We start from the raw sequence: 14,129 nt of genomic DNA on the forward strand, positions 1-14,129 counted from the left end.
TGCAGCTTTGTGTGTGTTCACAGTCAAGGAAACTCAGAGAAGTTGTATTCTTCCTGGTAGCCCCCAATTCTGAATCCTATTGAAATCTTTGTTCTTCTCCTCCCAGAACTAAGCTAGCTAGCATCTTTAGATGTGGACCAAATTTAAATTGGCATATTTTTTTCCTACTGAAACTTGGGGTTGTTTCTTGAGTAGAATTTGTCTGGGGTTTGGAAGATTACAGACCTTCATTGCTGTCACAGGGTCTCATGTTGTCCTGGCTGACCTCCAACTCCTTATGTAGCCACCGACATACCCAGTTTATACAGTGCCGATGATAGAAGCCAGGGTCTTGTGAAAGCGAGGCAAGCATTCTTCCAACTAAGCTACTTTCCAGACTGTTTTAATGCTTCAAGAAAATGGGGACTGTGAGATTTACATTTTATTCTCTAAAACCTCATGAAAATTATTAACGAAATGCACCAGTTCTCTAATAATCTGTTCTAAATATTTGTGGCCCTCTTTATATTTCAAATCAAGAGCCTACCATCCCAGTCTCTCTTCTCAACTCCTTACAAAAGATTCCTAGTGTTTTGCACTCAGCTCTGAGCTCTGCTCCTCCCTCCTCCAAGTATCTTACCATTATTGTGAGGTTTAGCAAATACTAAACTGTGCTCTCAACTCCTCTAACCCCCTTCTTTCAATTGTTCTCGTTTTTGTGGTTTTCCTTTTGCATTGATACGTGTTCTCCCAGTTAACTGAGTTTCTGGTGCCTTCACTTACTTTTCCCCCACTCCTCCACCCCTCCTTGTGAACTATCCTTCCTTATAAAATGCCACTGAGTAGACATATGTCTAAACCAGCATTTAAATCATTCCCTAGCTCAAAATGTCCCAGGATGCCCTCACCAAATTCAAGTCAATAGTAATCCCTTATATAAATGCATGAGTCATATGTATATAACACTAGTCCAGGATACAATTTTCACTTCGTGTTTAAGTCTTCTTTAGTACACAACAACACCCTGACCAAGCAGACTCATCTCTTCATTGCTCCATGCTCATTTGCTGACTTGAGGTAGAGAGACATTTTTGATTTTGTGTGTGTGTGGTCAGTGTGTGGACTTGTTGGCGTAGGTTCAAGGACATGTTTTGGGGGTGGTCAGTACACACATACTTATTAGTATAGGTGAAGGGACACGTTTTTGATTGTGTGTGTGTGTGTATACTTATTGGTATAAGTGGAAGAACAAGTTTTGCTTTTGGTGTGTGTGTGTCTACTTATTGGTATAAGTGGAGGGAGTGTGTGTCTGTTTGTGTCTGTGTGTCTGTGTGTGCATGTGGAGGCCAGAAGCTGACTTCAGATGTCACTCCTCAATGCTCTCCACCACTGATTCAGCTGGGACAGCTGGCCAATGAGCTGCATGGAGCCACCATCCTGGCCCTCCCAATCCTCAGTACTGGGATTACAGCATACACTGCCTTATTACCTGCTTATGTGGGTTCTGGGGATCTAAACCAGATCATCATGGTTGCAGGACAGACTCTTTCCAAACTGAGCTACTTCCCTAGCCCCTGGCATGTGACTTTGCTCTTGCTTTTCCTGCTGAGTGAGGCTAAAACCTCCCCCAGTTTCCCATTGTCTCACATTTGTACCAGCCTATTGCAAATTTTCACTGCCATTCTTAGAATCAAAGACTTTAAGCAGTGAAAAGTACACTTAGTTGCAGCAATCTGTGCAGAAAGACAAAGAAGACAAGCGGGAAGGTGAGGGCAGCTGCCGAACAGCACGGACTGAAAGTGGCAGTCGGGACTGGAGGCATCGGAAAGTGACCCCATCACCAGAGCTGCTACATCGGGACTTCAGTGCGTTTTGCCTCTGACTAAATAAGCAATTTACTATAAATATCTGACAGCTCGCTGATTTGGTGTTATTTGTGTGTGAGAGAGAGTTCATTGTTCTCTCTACTTTATTTCTGCATCTCCTAAGCAGCTAACATGCTAACTTGTCCAAAATAGACAGGCCTTGAAATAATACTACCTGAGCAAATAAATGAGTTTTAGTAAAGGCAAAAGATCTCTACTTTTGTGAGAAATCTGTAAAGTGTCTGGCTTGAAAACTAAGACACGTGAGAGTTTGTCTAGCCTTTTCTTTATGTAAGCAATATAGTTTTTAGTTGCTTCAAGTTTTCACATTAAGTTCATAAAAATTTGACAATTATTCAAATGGCTCAAATAGGTTGATAGGCAAGGAATAGAAACCAGCAGTGTTTCTGCATATATTCTTCATCTGAACTCATTCCTGAGGCTTTGGACTTTTAATTCAAAGTGTAATTATTTTTAACTGTTATTGAGCCATCCCTCAAGCCATCTCAAAAGATCTTTTTTGGACAGAGTAAGTAATAAATAATTAGCAACATAATTTTTCATCTTATGCCTATAAAATGTAGCTGGTTTGTTTTTACAGGCATGTGTATATACACATATCTAGGTCCACCCACAGGTCACAGCCCACATGACTGGGCAGCCTACACCAGTGCTCTCTTTTGAGACGTGTATAACTAACTATCTGCAGAGGGAAGTTCCACGTCTTGGTGAGAATTACAATTCATTGCTATGACGATGATAATTAGTATTGCTAGCATCATGCTATTCAAAGCTCAGGTCTTGTGCCTACCTTTTTCTGCAGTAGAGTTGGAAGTAATGACAAGACATCTTAAAAATAGGAGATCAAGTTAGTAGCTTCATACGATGCTTAAAAGTCACTGCTTCTGGATAGCTCTCCCGAGAGGATGGAAAACAATTGATATCTCCCTCGGGAATAAAAGCGGCAAGATAAACATGTCTGCACTATATGTATTAGTACAAGGTCTTCTTAGCCATTTGTCACAGAAATAGACTGATTTCAAACAACGGTTTACATCAAACTCAGTCTCTAGACAAAGAAACTGAGGCTTGACAGGGAGTGAGGTATCTGCTTGGCAAGGCAGCATCCCGAGCACCCGTAATTCACTTAGCCCCTGGGTTCCTGCACCCCTCATCCGTTTTCCTTTCAGTGTTTCAGGGCATTGTTGCTTCAGCTTGCACAGACTTAGTTGGAGGTAGGCACCATAGGTTTGATTGATACAGCAATTTGCATCTCAAGGCGGCACTCGATAAATACAGCGCCATGAAAGGCTACTCTCTCACCAGCCAATTTCCCCCTCTGGGCTGACTTTAGAAGCTCATTGATGTCACTTCCTTCCTCAGTCAGCAAGTGAATTTTCTTTAATTCTCAAGACCAGCTGTCCATGCTGTCAACAGAAAGTTATTAAAATTCCTTTAAAGTGAATAGAAATAGCCTAAAAGCAAATGTACTTGGAAACAGGAAAGAATCAGTATGCAAAGTCCACAAACCTCTGAGCGAAATAATGTTGATCCAACCAGAGATTTCAAGCACTGTATATTCAAGACATTAGAAAAAATAATTAAAGGATGCTAAACCACGCACTGCTAAAACTTTTATTAGTGGAAGTTTATGCAGTTAGAATTTAGCTCCATAAGTTCCATTTCTCCTTTTCAAATATGATTTGAATAAATTGGGCGATGATGTAGGTTTTCTTTAAGTGGGATTTCCTTCCTGTGTTATTTCATGGGTCAAAGAACATTTAAATGTCCACCAGGCTGGGAAGACCCAGAAGGAAGGAAAAATATCTTCAGCAGCCATCAGAATCACTGAAGCCACAAAGTAATAACGCAATTATGCTTTTAACTTATTAATGTTTCAACAGCTCAAAGAAAGAGATCATTTATTTCATATACAAAGAGCCATATTAATTGTGCTGGAGAGATGGTTCCATTGGGAAAGTGTTTGCCACATAAGCATGGGGTCCTGAGTTCAATCCCCAGAACCCATGGGAAAGTGCCCAGCATGGTAGCATGCTGTTATAATCCCATGGCCAAGGAGGAAGAGACAAACAAATCCTAAGCTCACTAATCAACCCAGCTAAATCAATGTCCTGAATAAAAGTGAGAGATCTTACCTTAAAGAAAGAAACAAGCAAGCAAACAAACAAGCTGGGGTATATTCGAGTAGACACCCAAGAAAGAACTTTGACCTCTCTATGAATTCACATACACACACCCCATACATGTAGGTAAAAATTAATTTAATTTAATAGCTATAACTCTCAGAAGTGACCAATCTGGTTCCGAGTACCCATGCATGGCTGTCCTCTTTACTTCCCCATCAGAGCTCAGTCTCTCAGCAAGTGGACCCCTTCCTTGTTGCCTGAGTGGTACATTACCTAGAAGCCAAGTTCCTCCCAAACATGGGCCTGTCCCCAGCCTCACACATCACCTATTCCACCCACTTTTTGTTTGAACAGATTCCTTGACTACTAGGTTCACTCTGATCATTTGTCTCTGAAACTTACACTGTACTGCACCAGACCAGATTTATGTTTATTTATTTGTTTGTTTGTTTGGTTGGTTGGTTGGTTATTTATTGGTGGGGGTGAGATTTTTTACACACCATTTGCGAGGCTGACTCAATTTTTTGTTTAGCCTGAATATCAAATCCTCACCATTCTTCTCTCTCATTTCATCTCTTCCTGTGATTCTTTTGTCTCAGTAGACTGTTTTCAGTAACATCACCACAGCTTGTAATTATTTATGTTTGCTTACTTATTTATATTTTTTTGCTTACCTCCTATTCTATAATAATAACTCTTTAGGGTCAAGGACATACTTTTGTGTCTCTAAGTCTCAACACACTGCTGGTACTTCCTTGGCATTCATAGTATTTTTGTGGAATGATAGTTCCCATTTTTTTTTTTAGTGAATGGAGCCTTGCTAACTTCCCTAATGTTAAATGAAGTTGTTCCTGATTCTTGCTCTAATGAAGGGAAATTTTTATGATTCAAAAAAAATTAATACATGACCCATCTCCCATCCTAGAGTTGACTTCTGGTGGATTCTGAACCCTGTCCAGTACTTTGCTGGTACCAGTCCCTTTAATATTAGTTGCCAAAATAGGGCTAGTCATGGTTGTTGGACCTCATCTCTAAGATCTTTCATTACACCTATAAATATATTCCAAAATCTAAAATAAGCTAAAAGGACATAGCACTTTAAGACCTCTAGTGCCAAGTGTTTCATCAAAGATAATCAGAAATTGAGTCACTGTCTCTACTGCCAAGGGACTTCTGTGTCTCCCCCTACCCCATACTATTACTGACTCCTTTTATTGTTGTTGTTTTTTGTTTCCTAGCCTCTGTCTTTCCATCAGTAAGGAATTCAGTCCTAGGCTCCTTTTCAAGATAGATAGGGCTCTAGTTCACTGAATCAAATCCATCACCATATAGGTACTATTTCTTAAATTCTAGAATCTTTCTTAATGTATCATAAGGGGGCTGGTCTTGTGATACCCAATAGTCAACAGTTATATCTTATCAAATTTCTCGGAATATCCAGATTAATATTGCGTATTTGTACCAGGAAAGAGGGCACTACCTTGCCCTCCTCCCAACACACACACACACACACACACACACCCCTCAAGACTTCGCATGGAGCACTTTCAAAGAAGTTGATTGCTACAGAAAGGATCACGCTAAATATAGATTATAATACAGACATTGACATGAGCATAGATGAGGAAGGGAGGAAGCCAAGTTCTTTGGAAGCAAAAAGCAAGATGTTTGGCAGCTACTGTCTTGTTCACAGTTGAATCCTCAGAGCCCAGTCCTTGTATTTGACTCAAGAAAGCTGATCCAATGGTATCTATTGAATAAGTGAATAAGTAATGCCAGATAGGATTCTTTCTGGTCTTGATTTCCTGTTGCCGTGTGTTACCAATTATTCTCAACTTCTACCACATGCTTTGATTGATTTTCCTCTTTATCTTCCTCCCCCGTCAAAGCCCTAAAAACCATCTCCTAGTGTTTTCACCCCTTCAAAAGCCCCCAAACCATACTCCATTTTCTCCCTATACTCTGTCCAATTTACTCACAAGTCTACCCTTCCTCAACATACCCTCTCTCCTAAAAGAACCCTAGTTACTTCCAGGTTGTCAGCTGCTTCAAACATGAGGCAACGACCGGTGTTCAAGCCACCCACATCTCCATGGGCAAAGCTACTTCTGGCTAAACCCTCTCATCTACCCACACCAGTCATTCTCATAATAGGCTCCAAACTCTATCCAGTTTTTAAAGTCTGAATCAAGTTCTGTCTTCTCATGATTCTGGTTCCTGTACCTCAAAGCCAAGTCCTATCTCTGAACTTGGATTTAATTTCTTGTCTTTACTGTATGACTAAGTATTTGTTCAACCACACCTATTGTATCAGCTATGTTTGTACTGCTGTGATAAAATACCATGACCAAAACAATTCAAGGAAGAACAGTTTTATTTGAGCTTATGGTTTCAGAGGGAGAGTCCATGGTGGCAGGGAAGCATGGCGGTAGGTGACTGGAACAGGAAACTGAGACATTGCATCTTCAACCATAAGCATGAAAAAGAGAAAGTGACCTAAAAGTAGGCTGAGGCTATGAGCTCTAGAAATTCGTCTGTGTTGGTGTGCTTCCTGAAGCAAAGCTAAGCCACCACCACCCAGCAACACTATCAGCTGGAGACTATGTGTTCAAAAATATAAACCTACGGCAGACATTTCTGATTCAAAATATCATACCAATGCAAAAGATAAGGCTATAAAAGATATTCTAATTTTATCCATTAAGTGGTTAATCATAATGCCATTAATATTGTGGTCCTGAATTATTCATGATACATTTCTGAATAAGTTAAAAAAAAGAATATATATAGTGTGAAGTAGAAAAGTATCTACTGGAAGCCTAAATGATCCCCAAGACTAGTAACATTTCTTGGTTCTTCTCTGTGTTTCCAGTTATGTCATTCATAATTCAATCAATTAAAAACATTTCTCAATGGTTCATCTCTGTCATCCAAGCACAAGGGTGGTTAAGGCAGGAGGACTGCGATTTCCACACCAGCATGAGCAAAACAATGAGTTCTCTGCCAGTCTGAGCTACATAGCAACTGTTGTCACCATCCGCATTGTCGTCTTTATCACAACCATACGTTCTCACATATTATATTTTCTCATTTCTCTCCTTCTCTCCCACTTTACCTTGACTTTGTTGATGCTCTGATGCACTTACATTTATCTTATATAAGTATTATACCAGCCTTTAGGAGGTAGCTGACTAACTTAAAGGAACAATTTTAGAATTCACATACTATATTCAAAGGCTTGAGATGAATACTTTCAATTCATTAAACTATAGGAAACAGCTGAAAAGTGACGAATCTGAAGTTTTGAAGAACCCAAAGTTAACAAAAGAGCTGGAACCCAAGAGGTTATTTTACATGCTGTGACCCACCATCCAAAATAAACTAAAACTGAAAACTCTTGCAGCTCTGTGCCTGGCTCTGAAAGTTCTAGAAGCCTCTTGCTGTTGCATTATGTCAACATTTTTTCAAAAAAGCAGGTTCACAGTTGTTCTTAGGTCCTCAATGGGGCCTGGTATCTTAAACAGGCTAAAAAATCACTGTTTAAAATTGTTTAGGCAGTAAAAGAATATCCCTTGAGGTTTTCGTCAGTTTGAAGCAGGCCATCAACTAGTGTACAGTAGAAGGAGACAGGAGTGGCTCTCCGTGCACTTGTAAGGATGGGATCTGTTATCCAAGAATGCTAGATCTTAGCGATGTCAGTCCCCTCCGATACTGGATCTTAGAGATGTCAGTCCCCTCCGATACTGGATCTTAGCGATGTCAGTCCCCTCCGATACTGGATCTTAGAGATGTCAGTCCCCTCCGATACTGGTGGCAAGAGGTTGAAGATATTGCAACAATTTCCGTTCCTGTATGCTGCTGCCATGGGAACCAGCCCCCAGCATTTCAGAGTTGGAGGGGGGCCTACAGACATGGGCTATCACTCAGCTTGACTTTTCTATCTGAGGGAGTAAAACTTAATATTCTGGGACCCACGAGGGGGGAAAACTTATCTCTCTGGGGCTGACAGAAAAAGGAAAAGACTCTCTCTCTCTCTCTCTCTCTCTCTCTCTCTCTCTCTCTCTCTCTCTCTCTCTCTCCTTTTTTCTTTATCTCTTTCTCCCTCTCTCACACACACACACTTTTAACTCTCTTGATATTTTCCTTCTAAATAACTTTATTTTATTTTTGTCCTTACAAGCTTATATACCCCAATAGGATCTTTCAATATAAAAATTACAATGTGGTTACATACTATTTTTACGTGAATGATTACAATGATTATAAGTAAAAAAGGGGGCATATTTTCCGTATCCCTTACATGATTAAACATTTTACATAATATAGGTGAAAAACAAATTATTACCAAGAATCCACATGCATTCGTGTCCAAGCAGCTTGTTATAGATTAAAATAGTGTAAACAAGCAAGGTATTTTTTTCAGTCAGTTCTTTTACTGGCATGCTGCATTTTGCAATTACAAAGAAAGTACCAATTATTATTTACCTCAAAAGATAATCTTATAAGAAATCTTAGAAGAATCACAATCTAAACTTTTATATATGAAAAAGAGTCAGTCAGCTCTGTTTTAAATTCTAAGGGTACATACCCAATCAGTGTAACATGTTTGTTGGGGTTTATGTCCTGCCCAGTTCCCCACAGCCAGCAAGCCCCAAAGAAAATCACACAGAAGTCTACATTAGGTTATAAACTGATTGGCCCATTAGCTCAGGCTACTTATTAGCTCTTGTAGCTTATAATAACCCATTGTTCTTATCTATGATAGCCACATGGCTCAGTACCTTTCTCAGTCAGGTAGATTACATCTTGCTTCTAGGTGGTCTAGGCAGGAATGGGAGGAATGGGCTTCCTCCTTCCTAGCATTCTCCTTTTCTCATCGCCCCGCCTCTACTTCCTGTCTGGTTGACCTGCCTATACTTCCTGCCTGTCCAATCAGCATTTATTTAAAATATGATTGACAGAATACAGACAATTCTCTCGCACTGCAGCAGGCTTTTGTAGCAGAAATCCAAGAGCAGAAATGGGTACAAGAAATTAATCATCACCCTTGATCACCAGCCCATCCTAGCAAGAAAAGTACATCAGCTAATAATAATTGGGCTGCTTTGTTCTTGTTCCTAAACCTCAATGACTCTCTCACATAGCTATATGCCTTTCTAAACATTATATTGTTTTCCAAGATTTTTTACCCAAAGCAATTAATGAAAACATCTTAACCTAACCTTAAGTTACTATTTAAAGCTTTGTTTTAGCATGATACAGCCTAAAACCTGAAAACACATCTCTCAACATTAAGATTAAAAGCGCTTGAGCTAACTTAGCTTCTGGGACTCATTTGATTTTCTTAATCATTAACCTAAGCCACAATCCATAAGACTCCTCAAGGGAATCTAGCTGTGTGATAGTTCCTTGTTCTTATTTTCTATCTTCTTTCTACCCATTGCTGTTTTGCTGTTTTTTCAGGGGCAGGGGCAACACTTTCGCAGTGCAGCTTAAGAGAGGAAATCATCTTCATAATAATCCACAAGTAAAAATGCCCAGTAGAATGGAATAGTTCCAAGAGATAATCATGTTACATTAATGGCAGCGGGGGTCTCCCCATGCCCATTCACACCATGCCAGGTACCAGAGAAAATGGCAGTGACAAGCATGCAGAGACACAGCAGTAGCAAGAGACATTCTGGGGCCCAGGCTCTGGGCATCTTGACTGTCCAAGATTCACCCATCAGAGCTTTGCTTCCTGGTGGGCCAATCCCCTGAAGTGAACTGATATCTACTGCTCCTCTGACATAGCTGCCAGCATCTGAAGTTCATGAATGGCCTACAAGGTCTCAACATCATGTCCAACAATAGATAAGCCAATGTGTCCACAGCCTCCTCAGTAGTGCATTCTGCTCCACTTATTAAAGATACATTCAATCAAAAACATAAAGACTCTAGGCTGCTATTTCTGCGTTCTATCAGCTCTCCACTCCACAAAGCTCTTTGAAATGTTCTTAGTCCCCTGGCTTTGAAGTTCATTTCATCAGAGCATACAAAACAAGGTCCAAGCATGAGATAGACAAGATGTTTTATCCAACCCAGCCATTGCTGTGTGTTAGTATTAAAAATGGTGCAATAGATCCTGGTTTTCAATGGTAGACAGTAAATTGGACAAGATGTACAAAGCATTCTATCCCTGGTCTTTTACCTAAAACAAGCAAACAAAAATGATTTCTATTTATTGGTATTGTTCCCTGGAGATAATGTATGGGGAGAGGAACTTATTACTCAGGACTAGCCACAGAGGTGGGTCCTTAAACATGGTCATGATGATTAGAACAAGAGAATTCCATGGAGCTGATCTCCTATTGCTGCTGTAACAGACCACAGTCATTCCACTATCATCAATACTAGTAGCTGTAGGGAGATGGCACTTGCTAATCTTCAAGGGGATCTAAATTCTGTTCCCAGCATCCATATGGTGCCATCACCTATAATCCAGCTCCAGGAGATCCAACACCCTCTTCTGGCCTCGACAGACTCTCTCTCTCTCTCTCTCTCTCTCTCTCTCTCTCTCTCTCTCTCTCTCTCTCTCTCTCTCTCACACACACACACACACACACACGTGTGCCACATACACACACAAAGGCATGCACACATTAAAAAGTAATCAGAATAATAAAAAATTTTTCAGATGTGTTGGAATCTCTCTCTCTCTCTCTCTCTCTCTCTCTCTCTCTCTCTCTCTCTCATATACACACACACTTACACACACATACACACTTACCTTAACTTGGGAGAATTGGTCTCAGGACACCCAAACCTAAAGGATGCTCATGTTCCCTGCATAAAATTCGGTATTTGTGTAAATCAGCATACTCCTCCCACACACTTCAATCATGTCTAGTTTTTGTTCCATGCCTAGTACTGCCAATGGTCCCTGTGTGCCTCATCTTGAGAACAGGAATAAGAAAAACAACAATCTGTACATTAGAAACCCACAGAACCAGAGGTTAGCTGTACTATAATGTTGGTGGCTTAGAAAACAACACACAGATTTGTCAGTCTCATGGCTCTTGAGGTCAGAAGTTCAGGGACTAACAGCAAGTATTGACCAGCTGCGCTTGTTGGGAGCCCTGGGGGAGAACCGTTTCTTTCCATCCCCGAGGTCCTAAAAGCTAATTCAAAAGCTTTTCCTCAAAGCATGTTGCCTCCCCTTTAAGCTCTCTGCATAGAGCCTGATAAAGAAATCTCAACATTAAAACATATCAAGAGTGTCCAATGGAGATTTTAAAACAAAGAAAATCGTTTTTTTATTATCTAGAACCTCTAAGCTTGGCCCCTGGCATTTCTTGGCAACAGCTTAATCAAATAGTCCCTTGCAGGACTTCATTCTATTTTTTATGCTCCTTATATCTCTACTGTGCCCTGAATGATGCCTCAAAAGGTACTGAATTCTTATAAAATTTTAATGTATACTAATTATTGGATGATTCATTGACTGGAGAGTTTCACCTATATGTTGTATCTTTTAAAATAAGCAGACTGCCAGATTCTTTCTATTTAAACAACAATAATAATGTGCAGTTGATGGGGGTCATTTCTCTCCTTCCAGAATAAGAAATAGGGAATCAAATTGGTGACAAATATCTTTACCCAGTAAGCTGCCCTAACGGGTGGGCCATGGATTAGCAGCTTCTTAAAGGGTTGAACATGCAACTCCCATTTATATCCCTGGGTATTCATTCCAGAGAAATAATTATTTGTGTCTCATTCAAAACCTATACCTTATGCTTACAGCAGCTTTACACTGTGTGGCCAAGCCTAGAAACTAGGCAGCTCATTGGGTACATCCACACTGTGGCCTAGTACTCGGCAAACAAAAGGAAACAACCCACACACAGCCATGAGGACAAAATGCAGAGTTAGACTTGGGGAAAAAACACTAATCCTGAAGGGTTATATAGCACATATGACTCAAATTCTTTAACATTATTGATTTTAAGATGGTATCACTGGGCCAGTCGGATAATGAGTACAAGGAGTTTTTCGGCATTATTTTTGGTTTGGGTTTTGTTTTTGAGACAGAGTTTCACTCTGTAGCTAGTAATCCTCCTGTTTCATCCTCCCAAATTCTGGGATTCCCGTCATCATCCTGCACAGTAGGTCTTACCTCTGTCTTGTCTGACTCTGCAGTTGCTTCAGCCAAAAGTTATTTTTAGAAGACATGTTTATTCATGACAAAGCTGTTTACAAATGATCATTTTTGTGCTACCAAATTTCTTCTTGATTTTCCTTCCTGAAAACTTCTTGTTATTTGTTATTGCTGAAGATTTTCTCTCCTGTTTAAGATATGACACTGGTCATCCTGGGCTATTTTCTTGACTGTATTTGTCTAGTTGTGTTTGGATTCTTATTTCCCGTGCTGCTCTGTTGCCTTCCATCCATCCATTGCTCTGAATTTCTTTCATCCTTACCAAGAAGATATCATCAATGAGCTGTTGGTTTGGATTTCCATCTCCAGCAACACTGTAACAAAGAAAGAGATCTTCATGGCTCCGTGGACAAAGAGTTGTTTGGAAAATAGCATTTCTCAGCTAGAATGCTAGCTCAAGCCTGTAACTTCAGCACCAGGGAGGCTAAAGTGGGAGGACCACAAGTTTTAGATCAACTAGAGTCTTGTGAGCTCAGTGTCATAATCAGACTTTCAGGAGTTGCCACAGTCTTTGACAGGCTGTGGTCTTTTCATCTCTTTTTTGTTTCTCTGACAAAGTTGAGTATAGCCTGTTGGGCACCATCTTTGGCAAGTGTCCACTGCATTTGGTATTCTTGCCTAGCAAGTTCTTTTTAGGTTTTGACATTGTGCTCCAACTATTTCTGCATCCAGACATGTCCCCACTGGGATTCGGACCCTGTCTACAGAGCCCATGGCAGCTGGGGTGATCTGACTGAGCAGAGCAGGAGCCGTCCTGGATTTTGTCGTGATGAGTGTGGTTTCATACAAATTTTCTTTTTGCTTTCCTTTTCAGTGACTACAGGAAGAATCCAGGAACAAATCACCAATCAGGTATTTTCTCACCTTCTCACAAACCAATTCAAGGTCATTTTAAATACTAATACTTGCATAGTTAATGTTTCAGTCAGCTTGTGCCCATTGTGACCCATGAGCAACAGACACAGTCTTGGTTCTTATAGCGGATAAATCACTCATCTGTGAACGACCAAGCACTCTCATTGTCTGTCTCAACCCCACTGCTTCCCTCTATCCCACCCCACTGAGTGGAAGAAGAGACACACCCTGTCCCTCTAAACACCTAAGTGTCCCTGTGACCATGTTGTGACTTCTGGAGCAAATATAATCCCAACACAGGTGACTCTTCTCCATCATCTCAAGTGTTAACTCAACCAGATAAACCTGAGTGGCTGCCAGGGCCCACAGAGAGGAAAGGCACCTCAGGGTGACTTCCCCTTGTCATCATTTCCCTGCACTCAATTTAGTGTGTTCCTGGTTCACAATCTCTGTGCCCAGTCTCTCTATAATCTAATGTCTGGATTGTCAGCTATTCATACTGTTTATAGGACTGGTGACAAAGATAAACCATGATAAACCAAGAGAGACTGTCACCAAGAGCTATGCTGCCCAGCCCACTGACCCCTTCTGCAGGCCAGAGCTGCAGCACCTACACATGATCCTTGCTCAAGAGATTCAGAAAAGTCTGACATTGGCCTGTGGCAAAATACTGCTCAAATTTCACTCCCAGATACAAATCTCCATGGCTTTTTTTTCTTTCTTATTCTCTGGAATAAATTATAACTCACCGTTGCCAAGGAGAAAGGTTAGGTAAGTGTACATTTATATTGGGTAAGGTACATTTTTTTCTGATGTTCTACTTCTTATTGTTATGCTTGTTTTTATTATCTGTTTAGTTAGCAAGCAAATAATGGGGTTCAGTAGACTCTTGATGTACCTCTGTTGGAAGAGTGCTTTTTTAAATGAGCATGAAGTCCTGCAGTCTTTCTCCAACACCACATAAATCACATGTGCTAGGATGTGCCTGTAATAGCACTCTTAGAGGTGGAGGCTTGGGATGGAATCAAAAGTTCAGGCTATGCTTGGTCCCTGAAGGAGATGGAGACCAATCTGAAGCCCATGAGG

General features: G+C 40.6%; 1 protein-coding gene across 1 annotated transcript in view; it reads left to right on the forward strand.

Annotated features, from left to right (window-relative positions):
* Positions 1 to 14,129, forward strand: part of Chst9 (carbohydrate sulfotransferase 9) — a 260,604-nt gene that overhangs the window by 214,881 nt on the left and 31,594 nt on the right. The window contains exon 4 of the mRNA XM_050160690.1: positions 13,003 to 13,040. Within this exon, the coding sequence (XP_050016647.1) occupies positions 13,003 to 13,040 (38 nt within the window). The remainder of the gene's footprint in view (positions 1 to 13,002; positions 13,041 to 14,129) is intronic.

Source organism: Alexandromys fortis, unplaced genomic scaffold (assembly GCF_014885135.2).
Source record: "Alexandromys fortis isolate MF-2015 unplaced genomic scaffold, M_Fortis_MF-2015_v1.1 scaffold_104, whole genome shotgun sequence".
Lineage (NCBI taxonomy): Eukaryota > Metazoa > Chordata > Mammalia > Rodentia > Cricetidae > Alexandromys > Alexandromys fortis.